The sequence below is a fragment of the Protopterus annectens genome, chromosome 4.part0 (assembly GCF_019279795.1).
Source record: "Protopterus annectens isolate FY-2018-M chromosome 4.part0, PAN1.0, whole genome shotgun sequence".
NCBI classification, from domain to species: domain Eukaryota; kingdom Metazoa; phylum Chordata; order Ceratodontiformes; family Protopteridae; genus Protopterus; species Protopterus annectens.
In genome coordinates this window covers 1,146,584,953-1,146,611,306 of record NC_056733.1, presented here as the reverse complement: position 1 = coordinate 1,146,611,306, position 26,354 = coordinate 1,146,584,953, and the positions used below count along the sequence as shown (strand labels likewise).

General features: G+C 44.2%; 1 protein-coding gene across 1 annotated transcript in view; it reads right to left on the bottom strand.

Annotated features, from left to right (window-relative positions):
• Positions 1-26,354, bottom strand: part of ERGIC1 (endoplasmic reticulum-golgi intermediate compartment 1) — an 864,031-nt gene that overhangs the window by 750,506 nt on the left and 87,171 nt on the right. Inside the window, exon 3 of the mRNA XM_044069870.1 lies at positions 4,429-4,570. Coding sequence (XP_043925805.1) covers positions 4,429-4,570 — 142 coding nt within the window. The remainder of the gene's footprint in view (positions 1-4,428; positions 4,571-26,354) is intronic.

Below are 26,354 nucleotides of genomic sequence, written 5' to 3'. Positions count from 1 at the left end.
CAACAGATTAACCCAGGGGAAGGACAGGGCATCCACTTTCCAAGCCATGCAGTGATGCTCCCTGGTGGAGAACTTGCTGAGCTGATGGTTGGTTTGGGAGGCAAAGAGGTCGACCTTTGGGGTGCCCCATTTCTGAGTTATTACGGTGAAGGTTCTTCTATTGAGCTGCCACTCATGTGGGTCCAGACAATTTCTGCTTATGTGGTCCGCCAGGGAGTTGGGAGAACCTGGTAGGAATTGTGCTAACAGATGGAGTTGCATGGCAGAGGCTGTGTGCCAAAGGGTCATGGCCAGCCTGTAGAGGGTAGGACTGAGCCCTCCCTGCTTGTTGATATACCACATCACAGTTGTGTTGTCTGTTTTGATCAGGAGAGCCCATGGGGAGAGAAGGGGCTTAAAAGCTATCAAGGCATGCTGGACAGCTATAATCTCTTTTTGGTTGATGTGCAGATGGATTTGCTGTGGGCTGCATTGGCCCTGTATGCACCTGCCGTTCTGGTGTGCACCCCAGGCATAATCTGATGAGTCTGTGGTGAGGGTCTGGGCAGCATGGGGTGATGAGAAAGGTAGTCCTTTGTTGAGGGAGCATGCTGCTGCCCACCAAAGAAAATCTTTTCTGAGGCAAGGTATTATAGGAATAAGAGTCTCCAGGTCTTGAGAGTGTTGAAATCAAATGCTTTTTAAGTACCACTGAAGTTTCCTCATATGCAGTCTGGCATATGGAAGGAGTAGAATGCAAGATGCCATGAACCCCAGAGCTTGCAGGATTTTCCTTGCAGATAGTTGGGGTCTGGTGGCTAGTTGAGAGAAGTAGGCTGTCAGGAAAGTTTGCTTTTCTGGGGTATGGAATGCCTTGTGGGATGCTGTGTCCAGGCTTGCTCCCAGGAATATAATCCTTTGGGTAAGTAACTGTTTGGAATTCTTTTCGTTGATTGTGTACTGTAGGGAGGTTAGTAGGGACTTTACAAAGGCCAGGTGCTTGAGCAGCTTTTCCTGGCTGTCTGCCTGAATTAGGCAGTCATCTAAGTATGGGTAAATCTGGATATTCCTTTGTCTGCAAAAGGCAATGGCCAGAGCCAGACATTTTGTGAAAACTCTGGGAGCAGTAGATTAGCCAAAGGGAAGCGCAGAGAACTGAAAGTGCTGAGATCCTGCCCGGAAACGGAGATATTTTCTGCATGATTCCCTGACAGGAATGTGGAGGTAGGCCTCCTTTAGGTCTAGAGTGGCTATCCAAGCATCCTTGGAGAGCATGGGTAACAGCTGTTGGAGGGAGACAATTTTGAATTTTGGGATCACCAGGAAGGGGTTTAGAAAGGATAGATCGAGGATAGGGTGCCGGGTGCTCTCTTTCATAGGTACCATAAAAAGTCTGGAGTAGAAACCTTGGCCTTTCTGTTCTGCAGGAATGTGCTCTACTGCCATCATGGAGAGCATGGAGAGCAGGGAAAGGACTTGCTTTTGTGCCTCTACCCACTGGTTCTGAGGCTGATCTGGGAACCCTTTTGGGGTTGGAAGGATGTGGAAAGAAAATTTGTATCCCTGGGACACTGTTGAGAACACAGCGGTCATTGGTAATGGTGGCCCAGGTGTTTGCATGAAAGGAGAGTTTCCTCCTGGGGTAAGTGGAGGTGGGCAGAGGGAGGGGATGGGGGAGGAGAGACATTGCGAGTTCTTACCATAAGGGGGTGGCTTAGAACTCCCTGGTTTTGAAGTGGAGGTAGTCCACTGCTTAGATCTCTATATTTCCAGTGGCTGCTGTCTGTGGGGTCTGGTTCCCTGGGGTCTGAGCTGAACTGACCTGGTGGGAACAGGAAAGGACCAGTGCTTGGAGGGACAATGCCTGCTGAACCTGGGTGGCTGGACCTGTAAGAAATCCTTAGATTTTGCTTTTTCTTCCATCCTTTTTAAGACCTCTTCTGCCTTACTGCCAAATAAGTTGTCTTTGTGCAAGGGGGCATCCAACGATTTAGATTTAACATGGTCTGGCAAGGGCTGTTCCTTAAGCCATGCATGCCTTCTAAGGACAGAACTGGTGACTGCTGCCCTGCAAGAAGCTTCTGGGGCATCAGAACCACAGTGCAAGATGTGTTTAGTTACATGACCTGCAGAATGCATTAACTCTTGTAACTCTTTAGATTCTGCACAAGCAGGAAAGGAAGACTTTTTTTTTTTTTTTGAGTTCCAGGGTATGTTGCTGAAATTTTAGTATATGGAACTGACAATTTAGTGCTCTGATAGCAAGAGTAGCTGAGGTGTATACTTTTTTACCCCATGTGTCTAGTGCTCGAAAATCCCTATCTGAGGGGGTGGGATTCTTAGCAGAGGTTGCTTTAATTCCTTTAGGTCCTTAAGAAATTACTTCAGGATCTGCAGTAGGATTTTTAAAAATAAATTTGTGCGAGTCAGGGACTCTGTGATACATGTCTGGTTTTCTGGGTGCAGGAGAGAGGGTGTCAAGAGTCGAGCTGGATTCCAGGAAAACATCCTCCACAACATCCAGGTCTGGGGGGAGATGGCCAGGGGTCCATGCAGTGTAAGATCTAAGAATTCCCTGAGTCTCTTTTTAGATGGAGGGTAGTCCTGACTTTCCCACTGGAAATGCTCCCTTAAGATGTGAAGGGTTTCCCCAAAGGAAAAACCCTCTGGGAGAGAGGCTGAAGGAATGGAATCCTCTGCATCAGAATCCTCATAAGCAGAGAGGGGTTGCATGTCTTCATACTCAGATGCATCAGAGTCATCGGACTCCTGTTCAGACAAAACTACAGGGAACAGATCTCTTTTTCTTTTGGAAGGGGTAGCTTGGCTTCCCCTGATCAGCATGATAATGTCTTCCACCATTTTAAGCATTTGAGACTGAGGCAAGGAAGCAGGTGCCTGAGATTGGGTCGTCGGTTTCTTGGGTGTGGTTCGTAACCTGGGCCTAAGAAACTAGGTAGTTTTCGAAAGAACAGCAGTCGTAAAAAGAAGTCGTCAGTTTGTGTCAATAATCCGTAGTGCAAAGGACTTCCTCTGAAGCCGGTACCTGTTCAATGGCACTGGACCCATTCAAAGTAGAGACGACAGCAGGATCCTTAGTCGAAGAAGAGTTTTGCGGCATACCAGACTCCGAAAGATTCTCGGTAGCGGCCTGTGAATCCACAGATGCGGGCATCAGGGGCTGCAAAAGCACCTCACTGAGGACCGGAGAACTGACTACTAGCTTAACGGGAGCATCATCAGAAGGTTTGGACCCGTGTGGTCTGTCTCTGTCTTTATCTTTACTTTTTTTCAGAAGATCTGCTGTCGGATGGCTTACCAAAGCCATATCGGAATTTGAGGACTGTAAGCGAAAATATCTAGCTACAATAAGGGCCCAACGACGTACAGTTCTGGTGTTGAACAAAGCACAGAAGCGACAGTGGGGACATCATGGTCTGGGTCTAAGCAAGTGTTGCAGTAAGAATAAAAGTCTCAGTGAGGTATTTGCTTTCCACAGGCGAGACAATTGTTAACTTCTTCTGACATCGGTTAGTGCAAGGAAAAAAGGATCCCCAACTTCGTAGTTATCTTTAGAAGACTTCAGCTTCAATTTGGAAGACAAAACTCAGGTAGTGGCCGACCAGCACTCGTGCGAACTGCTTCTGCTTCGGGCTCCACGGCAAGAAAGACTGATGTAATGGCGTCGGCTGCCTTACTTTATACTACTGATGACCTGATGTCAGTCCTGAAGCTACAGCAACCGACGCAGAAATACTAAGCCTCTGGTATATGGGCCGGCCGAGGGCTACCCTGGCAGGCATAACCCAAAAGTGATCACTGCAACAGTGAAACACAAAGAAATCTTAAGCTTGTAATGTTCAGAAAAGATGAAGATGTTCTAAGTAGTACACTTGATTCCATGGCATACTGAGCGAAAGCCCAGACTATGTCTCAGACTGCACAAGTTTTGATAGGTAACCTAGGAGCGGGGTGGGGAGCTGGTATGAGGGAATGAAAGTGAAAGGTCAAGGTCAACTGTCCTACCCTTAAAGCGGCAAATCAGTTAATGTCTTTTGCAGAACCTCTGTGTGGGGGGAAGGCCCACTACTGTGCGCCAATATGCAGTGGGTTGGGGGTGGGGACCTGGTTAAGGAGTGCATGCATTCCATCCGAGCAATGTTTGTGTGTAGAAGTACACATTCACAAAGTCACACACACAGCTCAGCAGTCAGTTGTCCTACAGATGTACAACAGTGACTAATAACCTAGTTACAGACTTGTTTCCATGTCTCATTTGAATAAGCTATCAGATATTTGAAGATATTTTTCTTCCAAATAGCTATCCTGGAACACCTAAACAACTTTAATAAAATATAAGATAAAATTGAATTAAAACAAACAAAAGGGTTAGCACTTTTGGCCGTAGCCTTCTTCAGATCCTATTAGCAATCCAATCACCAAACTGACCATATTAAATTCTTTGAGTATTTCAGTGTGTTTAAGTCCGTGGTGGTACGTCCGTTTGCGTTTCTTGGATTTTTCTTGTTGGCTGGACTACCTTTAGTAACGTCACAGGTTTCTGTCTTTAAATAGCTATGCTGTGGCGATTACCTACAAGGCGCAATGCAGATGTTCTCTTTCTGTAATAAACAATATCAATGTCGCAATCAGCAAGCTCTAAGTGAACTGCATGGGTCCAATAATGATCTCAAACTCTATGAAATAACAGGAGAACTAAGCAAGTGTCGTTGGGACAGAAATCGCTGATCCCCCTACTACCTATCAGAAAGCATAAAACAGTGCAAGAATCCGCTACAGAGCAGCTCCCTTTTTATTAAGCAACAATACAGCTACAGTGTTACAGTGAATTTGACAGTGCAAACACAGAGCCTTAGATGACACTACAATATGCTTCCAATATTAAATCAAACTTGTTTTGTATTTGATATCACTGTCTTGACCGGAGTTTATATAAAGAAATATTATTAAAAAATGAAAAAATAATAAAACAAATGAAGACAAGTCCTGCTTATTTATCAGTGATGACTTACAGTTTTTTTTTGTGTCTTTCGGCTTTTCTCGGTTAGGGGTCGCCACAGCGGAAGTCCGGTTTGCTAATGATTGGCAGTAGATTTTTACGTGCCGAGTTGCCAACCCTGATGCACAACCTTCAACGAAGGTACGCCCATTCACTCATGTCTCCACACAGAAGACGCTCTAGCTGAGAGTCGAACAGGACGTCTTACTGTGAGGCGACAACACTACCACAGCATCACCACCGCAGTACCATCAGTGCCTATTGTCTTTCTTGGGTTACTGATGCAGATGTTTGGTACCAACTTCTACTTCCTAAACAGAACCATCTTCAATATAACTAGAGTTGTAAACACACAATTCACTACACAATTTCTTTGTCATTGGGTCAGCAAAGAGGCAAAAAAATTTCTAGTTAAAATTTTAGAACTCAGACCACCATATATTTCACTTGAAGGAGCTTTATCAAAAAACTTTTTTTTTTTCAAATCTACTTCTTAAGAAATCCACATTCAATTAGCCAACAGGTTACGGTACTTTTAGGCATGTCTCTTGTAGTAGCCCTGCATTATCCAGTATGACACTCTCCTTCCCTCCCTTTGTGAATAGAGGGGGGCAGGACTTTGGCCACTCTATCCTATTCTTCTAGATGGTTCTACAGGACTGAGACCTCTAACTAAAGCAGGACCCTCTGGTGTCAGAGGGGCACCCTCCCTACTTCCATCTCATCATGCTCAAAAGCAGAACAAATAATCACCACACCCAGTATCAAAATGTAATGCAGCTAGGCCAAGGATCAAATGGGCACAACTACTAGAAAATATTCTAACACATCGGAAAACAATTAAAAGAACCTAGAAGCTCACCGTTATGAAACGGGCAGAGGCTGCTTGTGGTACTGCTGGCAGAATGTGGGAAGAAGGTAAGCACTTAAAGTAAGTGCGTGCATGTGTGTATAAATATGTATTCGCAGTTTGAGTGTAATGAATATTTGAACATATGCATGCATGCAATGGATGGATGGAGGGATGGGGGTGTTTAAGCACTCAAATGTTATGTCTGGCAAGTCAGTTGGGGTTGCAGCATGCTTTCATAATGGCTAGATTTTTGCCTCATGTTTTTGGTCTGTTCCCCATAACATTTGTGGTTTTTCTGGCAAATCACTGAAGATGGAAATCAGCCAGTAATGGCAAACATTTTTGTTTCAGATTTTGTATCCTTTTGTTTTAATTCAATTTTATCTTATATTTTATTAAAGTTGTTTGAGTGTTCAGAAAATGCTACCCCTGGAAATAGGTATATTTTTTCTGAGGCAATATAAATGGACACGTGAACAGCTGACTATCTTTCTTTCTTCAAGGATTACTAATTGGAACATTAATACCACTGTGTGCAGAGTACTGGCTTCCCTTGGCTGCTACGTTTAACAGACCATAGGGAGCAGGGATTAAAAATAGTTACCTTAACAGCCCTATTAGTAGAACTGGTACAAGGTGGGTCGGGGTCACTATTTGCAGGGGATGGTGGTGCAGGAGTGCAATATTGGCATTCAGTTATGAAGCTGCATGGGTATAAAACTACATTTGTATTCACGGCTGAAGTGCACATTGTGAAGGAGGTAAGTTTGGGGAAATACAGAGACTGCCAGGTGACCCTGCTATGGTCCTGCCCCTTAGAAATAAGTACAGAGGTATGCCAAAGCCATCACAAAAGTAAATCTTTAAGATAATTTTTTACAAGGTCATATCTCAAGAACTCACAGCTGTAGGCCTTCAGGACAGTACAGAATCTTTCATAAGCAGTCCACCCATTTAAATAGACGCCATTCCAGTGGTGGCCCTCGATCATCCCAACACATTTTTGGAACTGGAAATAGTTAACTGAAATGAAGAAACCAGGGGACCAAACAAAAAGTCTCAACTTCCAGCCATCAATTTCAGTGTCCGTTTTGTCTAAGTCAGCAGAGGGCAGCTCTGGAGACTATCCTGGCAAGTAATGGGTTTAAGACGAGATATAATCCTGGACACAACATCATGTCATTACGAAACATGCTCACACACCCAGTCACACAGACAGACAGACAGGCACATGGACACTTCAACTAACTGAATGTGTTTGGGACGTGGAAGGAAACTAGGTTTGTCAGCAAATCTGTCATGAACACAGGAAGGATATGTGAACTCAGCATGAAAGGTACTCTGTCTTATAAATAAACCAGATAGATAACTGCTGCTGCTACTCAGCATTAGCTATCACAACTTTTAAAAGCAGAGCACATAAAATAACTAAAATACCAAAAAACTATAGGAAAAACAAGAAGGGGGAAAAAAAAAATAAAGCACTGAAAGGGAACAGAAGGCCGGACTTACTGAATGGGAAGCCACTGGTCTAGTACTGGAATACATTCTTACATATACAAACTACCTTCATCAGGGAAAAATGTTTGTAAAAGTTCCATTTTACTAATTACTTCCAATTCCCTAGGCTGGGGTGCCTTGTGTGTGGAGTCTGCATGTCTTTCCTGTGTTCACGTGGGTTTCCTCCCACATTTCAAAGACACGCAGCAGGTGGACTGAACACCCTAAATTGGCCCTAGCTGTGAGTGTGTGGTACAGATGAAAGTACAGTTGTGTACCTACCATAAATGTAGATGTTCGAGTGTATTCACTGTTGCAGTCATTACACTTGGGTTATCCTGCAGGCAGGCAACCCGCAGTCGGCCTGAATTCCAAAGTCCTGGTCCGGAGTTGGCTGCTGTCACCTCTTCCCTGACGTCAGTGCGCCAGGGGTATAAAAGATGCAGCAGACGCCATTTTCTTCAGTTTTTTCTTGCCCCAGATGTCAGGTGCCCCCAATAGGGTAGGCTGTAAAAATTATGATCATAAAAAAGCATGCACATAACTTTCATCTACAAGCAAATGCACCACATAGGTTGTACAGAAGAGATAGGTACAGATGAATCCCAGCAAAGATAAAGGGGGATGGTGGGAGGGTAACCTGGACTGCAACAGTGAATACACTCGAACATCTACATTTATGGTAGGGTACACAACTGTACTATGTTCATCGTGTTTCACTGTTGCAATCATTACACTTGGGTTGAATCCCAAAGCTGAGGTTGGGCGGCTGGCCCCAAATAGAGTTTAGAGTGGCTATGAGGCCCTGCAGAACTGCAGTGGCAAAGCCTGCTCTGAATTTAGAGTAGAGAGGTAAATGGTAGTGCTTTGTAAAAGTGTGCACTGAAGTCCATGTTGCAGCCTCCAAAATATCCTTGGTTGGAACTCCTCTGAGGAAGGCTGCTGAAGTGGCTGCTGCTCTGGTAGAATGTGACCTAATGCCCTTGGGCACTGATTTGCCATGTTGTGAATAGCAGAAACGAATGCAGTGGCCTATCCATTTGGAAGTAGTCTGTTTTGAAATGGCTTTTCCTTGGGAACCTGCAGCATATGCCACTAAGAGTTGCTCAGTCTTTCTGAAGGCTTTAGTCTTGTCCAAGTAGAATCATAGCTGTCTGTGTATGTCCAAAGTATGCAGAAGCTTCCCCCCCTTATTCTGTGGGTTTGGATAAAAGGTAGGCAAATGTATGGTTTGGTTAAGAGCCATGCTGGACACTACCTTAGGCATAAATGTCGGGTTTGTCCTTAGAGAAACCCTGCCCTGATGGAAAATAATAAAAGGTTCCACAGCCATTAGTGCCTGTAACTCTGAGACTCTTCTTGCTGAAGTTATTGCTAGGAGAAGAGCGGTTTTCCATGACAAGTATTTTATCTCTGCTGTATTGGCAGGCTCAAAAGGAGGCAGAGTGAGTTTTTCCAATATATAACTGAGGTCCCATGTGGGAATTGGAGCTCTTATGTTTTTGGCCCCTCTGAGAAACTGCCTTAGCAGTGGATGAGAAAAAATAGGTGGTTCCGTACTGTAATGAGCTAAAATGGCAGAGGTATGGATCTTAATTGATGAGAAGGATAGGCCTTTGTCCAGCATCTCAGTTAGGTATTGCAAAATCTGAGGAATATTTGGTTTGAGCGAGTCAATTCCCTGCACTTGGTTCCAAGTGCAGAATCTCTTCCATTTTTCTGCATAAGATATTCTGATGCTGGGCCTCCTGGTTTCCAAAATAATATCCATAACTGCTTTAGAGAGAGGTGTGTTCTGAATGATTACATTATCTGCCACACAACCAGATTTAGGGTACTGAGTTGGCTGTGCAGGATCTGATTGTTCTGTTGGGTCAGCAAATGAGGTATCAGAGGCAATGTCCAGGCTGGGCCTTGAGACAAGCTCTTTAAGATTGGGTACCAGTGCTGGCGTGGCCAGTCTGGGGCAATCAGTATCATTTTTGGTTTCTCTTGTCTTGACCTTTAGGAGTACCTTGGAGAGGAGAGACAGAGGAGGGAAGGCATATACTGTAAGGGCTTTCCAGCTGAATGACAGGGCGTCCACTTTCCAAGCTTGCTTGTGATAAGTCCGAGTGCAGAATCTCTGTAGCTGGCAGTTGTGAGGGGAAGCGAATAGATGTCTGGGCATCCCCACTTCCCTGTTATCATGTTGAATATTTGTGGGTCCAGTTTCCATTCGTGAGGATCCATGATGTTTCTGCTTAGTTCGTCTGCCAAAGTATTTGTCTTTCCTGGCAAGTATTGTGCTTGCAGATGTACTTGATAAGTCAATGCTGTGTCCCACAAAGTCATGGCTTGCCTGCAGAAGGGGTAGGAATTTGTGCCCCTTTGCTTGTTTATGTACCACATGATTGTAGTATTGTCCATCTTTATCAGTAGTTGTCCTGGATGAAATAGGTCCTTGAAGGCTGTCAGGGCATTTTGTACAGCTAGCATCTCTTTTTGATTGATATGAAGATGCATTTGGTTTGTGGGCCATGTGCCCTGAATACATTTTCCTGCCATGTGCGCGCCCCCCCCCCCCCCCAAGGCATAATCCGATGCATCTGTTAGTGTTTGCCTGGCAGTGGGTATGGTGAATGGCTGTCCCTTGTTGTGGTGACAGGCCTGTGCCCACCATTGAAATTCCTGTTGCAGGCATGGAATGAGAGTAATTACTGTTTCCAGGCTGTGGCAATGTTGAGTCCAAACACTTTTTAGATACCATTGTAGTTTCCTCATATGCAGTCTTGCATATGGAATTAGTAGAATGCAGGATGCCATGTAGCCCAGAGCCTGCAGAATTTTTCTTGCAGATAACTGGGTCTTTGTTGCCATGTTTTTGAAGTAAAAAGTCAGTTGCCTTTGTTTGTCTGGCGTGAGATAAGCCATCTGGGTAGTTGTATTTAAGCTTGCACCCAGGAATATTATCTCGAGAGGGTAGTAGTTTTGATTTCTTTTTGTTTACTGTGTACCCTAGGCAAATTAGTAATCTTTTTACAAACGCCAGATGCTGCAGTAGAATATCTTTGTCCTTTGCCTGAATACGGCAGTCGTCCAAGTAGGGGTATATTTGAATTCCTCTTTGTCTGCAAAATGCAATTACTGGTGCCAGGCATTTTGTGAAGACCCTGGGCGTAGTAGATAAGCCAAAGGGCAGTGCAGAGAATTGGCAGTGCAGTGAGCCAGCTATGAATCTGGTATCTTCTGCAAGAGTGTCTGACTGGGACATGCAGGTATGCCTCTTTCAGGTCCAAAGTTACAAGCCAAGCCTTCTTGTCCAGCATGGGTAGAGGCTGCTGTAGAGTCAACATTTTGAATTTTGGGATGTCCCGAAAAGTATTTAGAATAGACAGGTCCAGAACTGGTCTCCAGGCTTTGTCCTTTCTTGGTACTAAGAAAAGTCTTGAGTAAAATCCTTGTCCCTGCTCTTGGTGTGGCACTGGTTGAATAACCCCCATTGTCCATGAGAGATGAAACTTTTTGTGCCCCTTGCCATTGATTGCGTAGCAGGTCTGGCATGCCTTTTGCCTTTGGAAGGGTGTGAAAGTGGAACCTGTAGCCCTGAGAGACTATATTTAAGACCCATTTGTCCTGGGTGATCTTGTGCCAGTTTTGTGAAAAAAGTGCTAGCTTTCCCCCTAAGGGTGCTGCCAAAAAATAAGTGCTTGGCATTGGCAGAGGGAAGTCATTGGGACTGTTTATTATAAGGCTGTGATTTGTCTTCTCCGCTTCTGGAGGTAGAAGCACCCCATTGTTTGGACCTGTATGAGCCCTGGGGCTGTTGCCTGCCTCTAGGGCGTCTGAATCTGCCTCTCTGTGGTCTGTCTGACACTGGAAAGGACCAATTCTTATAGGGCCAGTTCCTGCTAAATCTGGGTGGCTGTACCTGTAAGAAATCCTTTACTGTCTGCATAGATTTTGCCTTATCCTCCATTTTCTTTAACACCTCCTCTGCCTTAACACCAAACAAAGTATCATGCTGTAATGGAGCATCCAATAATTTTGCTTTAACATGATCAGGCAGATTCTGTTTCTTTAACCAAGCATGCCTTCTAATAACAGAACCAGTAACAGCAGCCCTGCACGAGGCCTCCAGTGAATCATAGCTACATTACAAAGTATGTTTTCCCACTTGTTCAGCTGCATGCAATAAATCCTGCAAATCTTTGTTCTCAGAACATTCAGAATTAGTCAACATTTTTTGTTTTAACAAAGACATTAAGTATTGCTGGTATTTGAGCACATGAAATTGACAATTTAAAGCCCTTACAGCCAAGGTAGCAGAAGTGTAAAATTTTTCCCCCATCTGTCCAAAGCCCTAGAATCTCTGTCTGAGGGGACAGGGTTTTTGGCAGAAGCAGCCTTGACCCCCTTGGGACCCTGAGAGATAGTTTCTGGGTCAGCAGCAGGGTTTTTATAAAGGAATTTATGGGAGTCTGGGACTCTGTAGTATCGGATCTATATTATATCATCAAACGCTTAAAAAAGCGAACGCTGATTGATTGACCTGATTTAAGCGAAAGCTTACAATCTCGAACTGTCAGATCAGCGATTTTTTTCCAAGGGAAAAAAATCGCTGATCAAAACTATACACACAACACAAGCACACCAAACAAACAGAAATCCACACACATACACCTAAAATCTGATATCTAACCCTACACTAAACTATGCACACACCACTAACTACCCACTTACCTTAACCTAAACCCTAACCCTAAGGTCCGTCACTATCGCACACTCACCTCACCCGCTCCCGAACCCTAACTCACTTAAATCCGCCCTAACCCTCATGTCCACTCAATCGCACACACACCTAACACGAGCCCTAACCCTAACTCACCCTAACACTCACATCCACACAATCGCACACTTACCTGAATCCGACCGGTAACTTTCCACCATAACACTGAAAATACCAAAGCAACAGAAACGGACAACCAAATTTTTTCCCTAGGAAAAAATTCGAGTTTCTGCTGCTTCGATATTTTGCAGTTTCGCAAAAATAAGTTCGATCAATCAGCATTCGCTTTTTTAAGCGTTCGAGGATATAATATAGACCCATAGTATCTGTCCGGCTTAACAGGGGCAGGAGGTAAAGAGTCTAGAGACAGGCCTGACTCTGAAAAAACATCATCTACTATGTCTAGAACAGAGGGAATTGCAAGGGGTCTGTGCTGAGGAAGTAAAAGAAAGTCGCTAAGTCTTTTCTTAGAATCGGAATAATCGGAATAATCCTGGCTCTCCCAATGGAAATGCTCCCTCATGGTATGCAGGGTTTCCCCAAAAGAATAGTCCTCAGGAGAAGAAGCTGAAGGAATAGAATCTTCAGCATCAGAATCCTCATAGGGAGGAACAGAATATCTCTGATCAGAAGAGGAATCAGAGGAAATGGAAACCTGATAAGAGGAATCATGTCTTGCCTAGGCCTCTTATCAAAGTAATTAGGTCTTCGACCATTTTGAGCATCTGTTTCTTAGGCATAGAAGCCTGTCCTGGAGAATGCTGTACTGGTTTCCTTGTCTTTAAAACTTTTTGACTTTGTCTTGGATGCTGAAGTAGGCTTTATATAAAGTTGTGTAGGTCTGAAGACACCCCCATAAGCCGATGCCTGCTCAGCAGCTCCGGACCCATCTGAGGGGTTAGTTTCCGAAGGACCAATACCTTGAGTATCCAGAGGTCTAGCTGTCTCCACGTCGGAGGCGGCCAGTGGCTCTGAGGTAACGGGAGTCAGGGGCTGCGAAAGCGCCTCACAGAGCACTGGCGAACCGGCGACTGGCCTAGAAGAGGCTTCGTCATCGGTTTTGGACCTCAGATGCATGTCCTTGTCTTTATCCTTGCATTTTTTATGAATTCCGGAAGTCGGTTGTTCCGACGGTATTATGTAGTTAAACCTTCTGCCAAAATAATAAAAAGCAAAATCGTACTGATGCTTAACAGTGCGTTGGTTAAATCTAGCACAAAACCGATAACTAGCAAAGTCGTGGTCAAAGCCCAGGCATGGTATACAGTAAGAGTGGAAACCATTATGAGGCGTTTGCTTCCCAAACGAAATACAATTGTTAACTTTTTCTGACATCGGTCTGGAGCAAGAAAAAAGTTTCCCCAATGGGGTACTTAACTTTATTGAAGACTTCGGATCTGAAATTCAATTTCGAAAATCTCAGGAGTCGGCCGACCGGCACTTGCGAACTGCTTTTGCTTCGGGCACCGCGCGGCAAGAAAGACTGAAGAAAATGGCGTTGGCTGCATCTTTTATACCCCTGGCGCACTGACGTCAGGGAAGAGGCGACATTAGCTGACGCCGGACCAGGACTTTGGAATTCAGGCCGACTGCGGGTTGCCTGCCAGCAGGATAACCCAAGTGTAATGACTGCAACAGTGAAACACGATGAACATCTACCACGGCAGGACTAGCTACCTGGTGGTGTAATCGTTGGCTCTAGATGACTGTCACTGTTGAAGTGACACCCCAGCCCCATGTGCAAAAATGGGCAAAGAGGTTGAAGATGGATGGAATCAAACAGATGGCAGTGGGATTCACTTCTGTGTGAACTACTGTGATGCTAGAGGGGAGGAGTACGGTGGTTATCTGAACTCAAAAAAGAATGATGCTGCTAAGGACAGAGGTGCAATTAGAACTTAGCAACTAGGTGTGAGTCTTGCAAGTATTTCAGAAAAAAGAAAGAAAAGAGAATTACACTTGAGGGTGGTACCAAGACAAGCTAAAAGAATAAACAAGTGTGAAGATGTGTGTGTGTGTGTGTGTGTGTGTGTGTGTGTGTGTAAATTACAAGTCTCAGAGCACATAGGGGAGGGGTAAGGGTAAGAGATGGGCCATACAAAAGGAGAGTCAAGCCAAATTTAAAAAAAAAAAAAATGGGTTAACTGCATGTGCAAAAACAAACACAAAATCACAAATATGTATGTGTGTGTGTGTTTATATACACACATACATACACATACACATATATATATATATATATATATATATATATAAATACACATACATACATATACATGTGCAAACACACACACACACACACACACACACATATATATATATATATATATATATATATATATATATATATATATGTATGTATGTTTGGATCTAGGACTATTGAACTAAAGTTCAATAGTCCGAATCCACAATCACCGAACACACTTTAACATAAGCGCTTTCGTTAGTGTGTTTTAAAAAAAAAATTACTTTTACGTTTTCGCACTGGGGCAAGCCGCCCTGCACTCCCCATGTGGGGGGCTGTGCCCCCCACACCCCCCTACTTAAATATTCTCACTCCGAGGTCGCACTACAGTGGGGAAAAGGGAATTATCCCTTATCCCCACTGTAGTGCGATCTCCGCAACAGGCATACTTACGCAAAATTGCCTTTCGGTGAAAAGCACTTTCGTGCAAGTATGCCCGGCATATATATATATATATATATATATATATATATATATATATATATATATATATATATATATATATATATATATATATATATATATATATATATCTCAAAACCAGGAAACTTAGGAAGCTGGCAATTGACAAAAATGACTACAGTCACAAAAATTTAACAGAAAAGTACAGTTTTGTACCTACCATAAATGTAGATGTTAGAGTGTCTTCACTGCTGCAGTCATTACGCTTGGGTTTATCCTGCCGTCAGGCGGGCCCGCAGTCGGCCTGAGTTCCAAAGTCTTGGCCCAGCGTCAGTTGCTGTCGCCGCTTCCCTGACGTCAGTGCACCAGGGGTATATAAGAAGCAGCCGACGCCATTTTCTTCAGTTATTCTTGCCCCAGATGTCAGGTGCCCCCAAAAATGGTAGGCAATATATATTGCTAATAAAACATACAAAAAAGGTAAAAATAAAACCTTCAGTAACCAGCAAATACACCACATAGGTAGTATAGGTTAGTCCCAGATAAGAAAGAGGTGCTGGCAGATGGGTAACCTGGACTGCAGCAGTGAAGACACTCGAACATCTACATTTATGGTAGGTACAAAACTGTACTATGTTCATCATGTTTCACTGCTGCAGTCATTACACTTGGGTAGAATCCCAAAGCTGAGTTTGGGTGGTTGGCTCTATAGAGGATTTGGTGTGGCTATGAGGCCCTGCAGCACAGCAGTGGCAAAGCCAGCTCTGGATCTAGAATAAAGAGGCAAATGGTAATGCTTGGTAAAGGTGTGCACTGAACTCCAAGTTGCAGCTTCCAAGATATCTTTGATAGGTACTCCTCTAAGGTAGGCAGTAGAAGTGGCAGTTGCCCTGGTGGAATGTGGTCTAATATTACTAGGTACAGGTTTCCCATGTTGTGTGTAGTAGAACCGGATATAGTGTCCTATCCACTTTGAAATAGCCTTTCCCTGTGATCCTGCAGCATATGATACAAACAATTGTTCAGATTTTCTGAAAGTTTTTGTTTTGTCCAAGTAGAAGCGCAGTTGCCTGTGTATGTCCAAGTAATGTAGAAGTCTCTCCCCTTTATTCTGGGGATTTGGATAAAATGTTGGCAAGTGAATAGTTTGGTTAAGAGCCACACTGGATACCACCTTAGGCATATAGGTAGGGTTTGTTCTTAAAGAAACCCTGTCTTGGTGGAAAATGATAAAAGGCTCCACTGCCATTAGTGCCTGTAGTTCTGAGACTCTTCGTGCTGAGGTTATTGCCAGAAGCAGAGCAGTTTTCCATGATATATATTTTAACTCTGCTGAATTGGCTGGTTCAAAAGGAGGCAAAGTGAGCTTTTCAAAAACTAAATTGAGATCCCAAGTTGGTGTTGGTGCTCTCCGGGGCGGTCGTATGTTTTTAGTCCCTCTGAGGTACTGCTTTAGCAATGGGTGTGAGAAAATAGGAGGTTCTGTCTTGTAATGAGCAGAGATGGCAGAAGTGTGAATCTTAATGGATGAGAAGGATAGTCCTTTGTCCAGCATCTCAGTCAAGTACTGTAGTATCTGAGGAATGTTAGGGACCAGAGGATCAAGGTTTTGAGCCTGGTTCCAGGCACAGAATCTCTTCCACTTTTCTGAATAAGATTTCCTGGTGCTAGGCCTCCTGGCCTCCAAAATGACATCCATAACAGCTTTAGAGAGAGAAGTTGTCTGTTTGGCTAATGAATCTGCCATGCAGCCAGGTTTAAGGTTTTGAGCTGACTGTGCAGTATCGGATTGTTTTGCTGAGTCAGAAGGTGTGGAATTTGAGGCAAAATCCAAGGTGGAACTTGAGCTAAGTTCTTTAAGATTGGGTACCAATGCTGGCGTGGCCAGTCTGGAGCAATCAGAATCATCTGTGGTTTCTCTTGTCTGGCTTTTAGGAGTACCTTTGTAAGGAGAGGCAGAGGTGGGAAGGCATAAACATTTAGGCTTTTCCAGCTGAACGAAAGAGCATCCACTTTCCATGCTTGTGTGTGATAAGTCCTTGTGCAGAATTTTTGTAGTTGGTAATTCAGTGGTGAGGCAAAAAGATCTATATCTGGGCGACCCAATTTTTGCATTATCATGCTGAACACTTGTGGATTTAATTTCCACTCGTGAGGATCCATGATGTTTCTGCTTAAGTCATCTGTCAGAGTGTTTTTCTTTCCTGGCAGGAATTGTGCTTGCAGATGAACTTGGTAGGTTAGAGCTGTGTTCCACAAGGTCATGGCTTGTCTGCATAGGGGGTAAGAATGAATGCCCCCTTGTTTGTTTATGTACCACATTACAGTGGTGTTGTCTGTCTTTAATAGTAATTGTCCTGGATGTAGAAGATCCTTGAAAGCTGTAAGGGCATTTTGTACAGCCAGCATCTTTTTGATTGATGTGAAGATGCATTTGGTCTGTGGTCCATTTGCCCTGAATACATTTTCCTGCCATGTGTGCTCCCCAGGTGTAATCCGAGGCGTCTGTTGTTAAAATCTGCCTGGCTGTGGAAAGAGTGAAAGGCTGACCCTTGTTGAGGTGACATGCCTGTGCCCACCATCGAAACTCCTGTTGTAGGCAGGGAATTAGTGGTATTACTGTCTCCAAGCTGTGAGAATGTTGAGACCAAACACTTTTTAGGTACCATTGTAATTTCTTCATATGCAGTCTTGCATATGGAATTAGTAGTATGCAGGATGCCATGAATCCCAAGGCCTGCAGAATTTTTCTTGCAGGGAGTTTAGACTGTTTGTAGGCTTCTGAGTCCCCAAGCCCTTCTGTGTTGGAGGGAAGCCTTCTAGCTTAGTTTTGTTTCTTATAACTAGCCAGTTTTCTAGTTTCAGCACTCAGATTTGTTTCTTTGAACTCAGCACTTGTTCAGAACTCATTGAAAGAACTACATAAGCTGCAAATTACTACAGCACTCAACTTTCCTCACTTCTCTAGTGGAAAGCAGTTTTTAGTACTTAAATAATTATCCAGGCATGTCTAAGGGTCAGCTCCCAGTGATTTCTCCTGTCTACCTGATGAATCTGGGCATCTTGGGGCAATGCAGCAATTGCCTCATGTACACAGACAACCCTCTCCTCCTACCACCCAATACTACAACCTGTGAGAGACGCACTTATATAGCCAAACTGGAAGCAAAGCTCTCTTCACCCAAGACTGGACTAGACAGTCAAGAGGAGAAGGTAAACACTTGCACCACACTCATCACATAGTCCCTCAAAACCTACATCATCAAAACACACACATAGAAACACAAAACACACACCTACATTCGCGGAGGCTCTCAATAAAAACCTGCCCAAGCATCAGGGACATCCAAAGCATAAATGCAAGCAAACACCACCACCCCAACACAACCCAAATGACACATAGCCCACAAACTCAGTGTGCCACTCAACCACAGCTCATAAGGCATAACAACGTACCCAACAAGTCATAAGTGACTCTATAGTCAGGCACACTGATGTTCCACTCACTAGATTAAACAAGGAGAAAGTTACTGTCAGCTGCCTGTCAGGTGCCAGGATCTGCCACATAACGCATGCACTCAGGTCACTCCACAATAAGTACAAATATGACGCTGTCATTGTCCATGTTGGTGTGAATGACCTGAGACATACCTCCCTGGACTACATGAAAAGAGACATGGAGGAGCACTCTGATCTTGTATCCCAGGCAGGTATGACCCCACCCAGAATGACACCACAGTACAAGGACAAAATGATTAACTTCAACAATTGGCTAAGCTTCTGGTGTCATTCTAAGGGGATCCAGTATTTGTCTGCCTGGGACGACATGACCGACAGTCCACGATGCTTTGCCAGAGATGGCCTGCACCTGTCACTCTTAGGATTCCGGATACTGGCTAAGGCTCTTGCCACCCCTATAGTGCCTTTTTTTAGGCAAGGTTCAAATGACAAATTCACCACCGTAACAGGTACAAGCAAGTCTAAACCTCAAAATGCACTTACTTGAGGCACTCCTTAAAATGGAGAACACTGACATCTGTGCAGTGACAGAGACCTGGTTCAAAGCTCCAGAGAGCACCCCTGCATTACCAGGCTTCAATTCATACCACACCTTTCGGCCACCAAACCCAGAAAGAAGCACTAAAGGCGGAGGCGTGTCCATATTCATTAAGGATATCCACACCTCCAGGCTAGTTGCACAGCATAATGCATCCGAGATTATCCAAGTGCAACTAACTCTGGGCAAGGCCGCAATCCAAATTGTAGCTTGCTACAGACCCCCCACCATGCCCCAGTATTCACACTCCTCATTTCTTGATACACTGGAAAGTATTAGGGTACAACCCAACACCCTAATAATGGGCGATTTCAACTACCTCACCATTAACTGGGAAAACTACTCATGTACCAACTCTTTTGCTCAACGTTTTTTAGAATTCATAAATTCCAACGCCTTGGATCAACTTATTCACACTCCCACCAGGGGCAGCAATATCCTAGACCTGGTCATTACCAACATGGGAAACCGGTGTTCCACACCAGAGGTCAATTCCTTGTTGGTCAGATCCGACCACAAGCTAATCAGCCTAGACATCCACATCCCACCCCCAGCCCCAATTAGGGAAACCATCGTAAAAAACTTTTCCAAAGCCAACTTCACACTTCTTAAGACAGAAGTGGCAAACTTCATGACACCCATGCAGACGGACAATAGAGGTAGGACTGCTGAATCCTACACAAATGCACTTTATAAGCACTTACACGAGTGCATGGATCATGCTATCCCTAATAGAACCAAGATGTTATCCTCCAAAAAAAGGAAGCCAATCTGGTGGTCCTCTGCCATAAAAAAACTCTACAACAGAAGAAAGAAACTGTTGCAAAAAAGAGTAAACTCCCATGACTGGATGAACTCCCTGGTCAACCTCAGTAAGAAGCTGAGATCCCTCATAAAATCCTCCAAAGCTAGTTACAAAAACAAAATTGCCACTGACTCTAAAGACAACCACAAAGTATTCTATAGCTATGTCAAGAATCTAAATGGGAACACTCAAATCTGCTCTGAGTTACAGCACAATGGCACTAAATATACAGAACCAACTGATATTGCCAACATCCTAGCAGATAGGTTCAGTGCTAAATTTACCCCCCTCTCACCCCCTAGAGGGCCCATCTCTATACCGGAAGAATGCAAAGTTCCTATAATCACAGCTGCACAGGTAAAAAACACACTCTCCAAAGACAAGAACACAGCATCCTTGGGACCTGACAATATCCCAGGCTGCGTTCTACACGAACTACAGAATGCACTGGCACCCTACCCAAGTACCATGTTCAATCATAGCCTCACCTCAGGCTTTGTACCCACTGAATGGCACACCGCGAGGGTTATCCCACTTCACAAAGGGGGAGCCACTACGGATCCCGGGAACTACCACCCCATTAGCCTGCCGAGCCTGGTCTGCAAGGCCATGGAACATATCATCCTGGAACTCATAAACAAAGACATTGGTAATCTCCAAACTCTGGACCCTACCCAGTTTGGATTTGTAAAAGGCAGATCATGTCTCCTAAACCTGATTGACTTCTTTGAAGCAGTCACCAAAGCCATAGATGAGGGTAAAATGGTTCACACAGCTTATCTAGATCTCGCCAAGGCTTTCGACACCATCCCCCACTCTGGAATTATAGATAAGCTCACTAAACTAGGTATAAATCCCTATGTCACAAGATGGGTTGCCAACTGGCTCACGGACAGAACCCACATTGTGAAAGTAGTGGATTTCAAATCAGACCAGTGACAAGTGGAGTACCACAGGGTTCAGTCCTGGGTCCTCTCCTGTTTGGTATCTACTTCTCTGAAGTGCAGGCCAACACAGAAGGTCTTTGGCTAACAAAGTTTGCAGATGACTGCAAACTAGGAGCCATAATCAAAACTCCTAACGATGTGGACAAACTACAAAAGGGCCTCACTGAGACAGATACCTGGTGTCAAAGCCATGGCCTGAAGCTCAATGCCAAAAAGTGTATTGTCATCCCCTTTGGTAAAAACTCTGTACCCATGAACTACCACATAGCTGGCAGTCCACTTAATGCCGAAAATGTGATAAGAGACCTTGGGACACAGGTGGACAGTAGTCTCTCCTTTGATAATCACATCACCACAGTGGTCAGGAAATCCTTCTACGTGCCTCATCTCATCACAAAAGGATTCTCATCCAGAAAAAAAGAGGTCATTGTTCCCCTCTACTCATCACTCATTAGACCCATTATAGAGTACAATGCCCCTTTTGGTATGTACCTCACAAGACATCTACAACAACTGGAAAGACCACAGAAATACCTCACAAAGAGGATTACTGGCCTCAAACAGATGCCCTATGCAGACTGTCTCAAAAAATTACAGCTTTACTCCATCGCATATCGCCTACTCAGGGGCGATCTCTGCCTAACATACAAAGCTATGTCAAACCCAGAGCTGTTGGACATGCTCCATTTAAAGAAATCCCAATCCCTCCGAGCTACACGCTCTAGGGACCTAAACCTTGTCACCACAATAAACAGAACATGCTGGAGGGACAGATTCCTGTCCCAGAGACTTCCCATACTCTGGAACAGACTACCTATGTCAAACAGAGCTACTCATTAGCACTCTTCAAGAAAAATCTTGATGATTGGATGGGAAATGGGAAATTCACCCGGGATCACTTCTGTGGCTCTGCTCGACAGGGGCACAGGAAAATAATTTTCTTGGGTGGCGAAAGCCAGGGTACATTTTTTGGCTAGGCTTGTATGGGCCCTAGGGCCGATAGCCTAGTACCTACCTATGAGTTGGGACTTTGTTGCCATCAATTGAAAATACTGAGTCAGTTGTCCTTGTTTGTCTGGCGTGAGATAAGCCATCTGGGCCGTTGTATTTAAGCTGGCACCCAGAAATATTATCTCTTGTGAGGGCACTAGTTTTGATTTCTTTTCATTTACAGTGTACCCTAAGCAACTTAATAATCTTTTTACGTATGCCAGATGCTGTAGAAGAATGTCCTTGCTCTCTGCTTGAATCAGGCAGTCGTCCAGATATGGATATATTTGAATTCCTTTTTGTCTGCAAAATGCAATTACTGGTGCCAGGCACTTGGTAAAGACCCTGGGCGCAGTAGATAAGCCAAAGGGCAGTGCAGAGAATTGGTAGTGCATTGAACTAGCTATGACTCTGAGGTATCTTCTGCAATTTTGTCTGATAGGGACATGCAGGTATGCCTCTTTGAGGTCCAAAGTAACAAGCCAAGCTTTCTTGCCCAACATGGGAAGGAGCTGTTGTAGTGTCAGCATTATGAATTTCAGAACATCCAGGTAAGTATTTAGAGTGGAAAGGTCTAGAATGGGTCTCCAGGCTTTGTCCTTTCTGGGTACCAGGAAGAGTCTTGAGTAAAATCCTTGTCCTTTTTCCTGCTGTGGTACTTTTTGAATAGCTCTCATGTACATGAGAGCTGTAATTTGTTTTTGTGCCTCTGCCCATTGATTTTGTGGCAGGTCTGGCATTCCTTTTAGCCTTGGAAAAGTGTGAAAGTGGAACCTGTAACCTTGAGACACAATATTCAGCACCCATTTGTCTTGGGTGATTGCTTGCCAGTTTTGAGAAAAAAGTGCTAGTTTCCCCCCTAAGGGAGCTGCCAATAGTGAAGAGTTTGGCATTGGAAGGGGGAAGTCATTGGGACTGTTTCCTGTAAGGTTGTGACTTGTCCTCACCTCCTTTTGGGTTTGTAGCACCCCACTGTTGTGGTCTGTAAGAGCCTTGTGGCTGAGATCTGCCTGTTGGGCGTCTGTATCTGCCTCTTTGTGGCCTGTCTGACACTGGAAAGGACCAATTCTTTGTAGGCCAATTTCTGCTAAATCGTGGTGGCTGTACCTGTAAGAAATCCTTCACTGTTTGCATAGATTTTGCCTTATCCTCCATTTTCTTTAATACCCCTTCTGCCTTAATACCAAATAAATTATCTTGCTACAAAGCAGCATCCAATAATTTTGCTTTAACATGATCTGGTAAACTTTGTTCTTTTAACCAAGCATGCCTTCAAGTCACAGATCCTGTAACTGCTGCTCTACAAGAAGCTTCTAATGAATCAAAACCACATTGCAAAGTATGCTTTCCCACTTGTTCAGCTGCATGGAATAAATCCTGCATTTCCTTATAAATCAGGTTGTTCTGCATTTGTACTCATTTTCTGTTTTAATTGAGACAGTAAGTATTGTTGATATTTAAGCATGTGAAACTGGCAATTTAGAGCCCTCACTGCTAAAGTTGCAGAGGTGTTAACTTTCTTTCCCCATCTGTCTAATGCTCTAGAGTCCCTATCAGAGGGAACTGGATTCTTAGCCGTGGAAGCTTTAACCCCTTTGGGACCCTGGGAAATAGTTTCTGGATCAGCAACAGGGTTTTTATAAAGAAATTTGTGATAGTCAGGGACTCTGTACTACCTGTCTGGCTTGACTGGAGCTGGGGGTAAAGAATCAGGATTTAAACTAGATTCAGAGAACACATCATCCACAATGTCCAACACTGGCAGAATAGCAAGGGGTCTGTGCTGAGGCAGTAAAAGAAAGTCTCTGAGCCTTTTCTTGGATTCCAAGTAATCCTGGCCCTCCCAATGGAAATGCTCCCTCATGGTATGTAAAGTTTCCCCAAAAGAGTAATCCTCAGGAGGAGAGGCTGAAGGAATTGATTCTTCAGCATCAGAATCCTCATAGGGGGGTAAAGAATATCCCTGGTCTGAAGAGGAATCAGAATATATTGAAACCTGGTCAGAGGAATCATAGTCTGTATCCTGCCTAGGCCTTTTATCAGGAGGGGGATGGCAACCCCTGATCAGAGTTATCAAGTCTTCGGCCATCTTGAGCAGCTGTTTTTTAGGCATGGAGGCCTGTCCAGGTGAATGCTGTACTTGCTTCTTTGTCTTTAATGTAGGCTTAGTCTTGGCTGTAGTTGCAATGGTAAGTTAAGTAGGCCTGAAAACACCCTCAGAAGCCGAAGCCTACTCAGCGGCTCCGGACCCATCTGAAGGGTTAATCTCTGTTGGCCCAACACCTTGAGTATCCAGAGGCCTAGGCACCTCCATGTGGGAGTCGGTCGCGGCCTGTGGCACTGAGGTAGCGGGTGTCAGGGGCTGCGAAAGCACCAAACTGAAAACTGGCAAACCGGCGACTGGCCTAGAAGAGGCTTTGTCGTCAGTTTTGGGCCTTGGATGCCTTTCCTTATCTTTATCTTTGTGTTTTTTGTGCATTCCGGTCGTCAGTTGTTCCGATGGCATTGTATAATTAAACCTTCGGCCAAAGTAATGGCGAGCAAAATCAAACCGACGTTTTATAGTGCGTTTGTTAAATCTAGCACAAAACCAACAACTAGTGACGTCGTGATCTGGGCCTAGGCATGGAATACAGTAAGAATGAAAATCCTTATGAGGTATTTGCTTCCCACAAGAAATACAATTATTAACTTTTACTGACATCGGTCTGGGGCAAGAAAAAGTTTCCCCAATGGGGTACTTAGCTGTATTGAAGACTTCGGTTCTGAAATCGAATTTAAAATCTCAGGAGTCGGCCGACCGGCACTTGCGAACTGCTTTTGCTTCGGGTACCGTGCGGCAAGAAAGACTGAAGAAAATGGTGTTGGCTGCTTCTTATATACCCCTGGCGCACTGACGTCAGGGAAGAGGCGACAGCAACCGACCAAGACTTTGGAACTCAGGCCGACTGCGGGCCCACCTGATGGCAGGATAACCCAAGTGTAATGACTGCAGCAGTGAAACACGATGAATATCAGAGAGAATATCAATAGGCAATAACATCTGCCTTTCTGACAGTCCTGACACCCAGCACAATGCAGAATCTGGAAACTCGAAAACTAGACCTACTAGGAGTTGAACTGACACAAATTACCATCCTTATCTGAGTAACTCTTCCTCAGACACACAAGTAAACTTACGATATGGCTTTTACAACCCACAGCAGGCATGTCCAACAGTCAGCAGAGTATCAACACCAGACAAAACTCCACAGAATCAACAACTCTGTGCTCCTCCCTTATTATACCTATAATTGAGTGTAATGCCCCATTTGGTTGTGTGCCTCTCCAAACACCTGCATCAACTGGAAAGGCCACAGAAATACCTCACAAAGACAATCCATGGCCTCCAACACCTATCCTGTGCGGACAGGCTTAAATCACTATCACTCTACTCGGTATCATACAGATTGCTCAGAGGTGATCTGTGTCTCACCTACAAGGCAATGTCAGACCCTGCCCTACTGTAGATGCTCCAAATCCATAAGTCTAACTCATCGCGCATTACCCATTCAATAGGCCTAAACCTAATATGCGACATCAACAAAACCTGCTGGAGAGACAGGTTCGTCTCTCAGAGGCTGCCCCTTCTCTAGAAGAGACTTCCCATACACGTCAAACAGAATACCTCACTGACCCTCTTCAAATGCAACCTTGATGAGTGGATGGGAAACCATACATTTGTCCCAGGGGTTCCACCTTTGTCCCTCAATGACAGGGGCAACAGGTGCTGACTGAGGTTCCTTTCTTTTCTTTTTTTTTTTGGGATAAACTCTTGACTAGGCTTGTAAGGGCCCCAAGGCCATTAACGTAGCAATCTCCTATGATCTTATGAACCGAGGAGGGTATTACAAATGCCCGAACATTAGCAGAACAACAAGAGAAAGACTTACAGAAGAACACCCCGCCCCAAAGACAAGATGTCAACCAGACAGGGCAACAAGGCCATGATACAATCAGAAATTGACAGCACACACCAGGCAGGACCAGACCAGCCCTCCCCAAACATGTGCAAGAACAAAATCTGGAACCATTCCAGGACACCATTAACAGATGCAGAAACCAAAGTACTAGAAAAGGGGCTTGCCTTTATTCCACATACTAGAAGCAACTACAAATCACCAATACTGCACAAAGAAGACTAACCCCAAAATTGTTTTTAGCGTAGTCCAAGTTTAATATTCGCTATTCATCCACAAAGACTTTCTCAGAAACATACTAGAAGCAACTTGTCACTACAGTCGTTGACCTTGAGCTGTTTTGTAGACACTGAACCTTAAAATATTTTTTCATGACAATGAAAAGAGAAAAACAGAACTTGGAAAGGCAATGAATGATCTAAGGGCAGAACAGCAGTCAATGAAGAACAAATGGAGGAAACCTACCACCTTCTGCCCCGCCCACTCCCACTTCACCCTACCATCTGGGCATATAAAAAATATGTGAGGATGATATACGTAGAAATCTAGCTAAATCTTGAAAGGGGAAATTTTCTAACCTCACTCAAGAAGAACTATCCACTCTAAAATGACTCAATGAAGATAAGACAAGAAGAATTATGAAAGCAGACAAGGGTGGAGGCATCTTTGTTACAGACACTGAGAAATACAATCAGGACACTGAAGAAATGCTAGGGAATCAGAATTTCTACAACAGAGCAGATACTGAAATCATAAAAGATTACAAGGTCAGTGACATCAGACTTGCTATGTTCAACTCAGACGGACTTCTAGATGATGATTTTCTGAG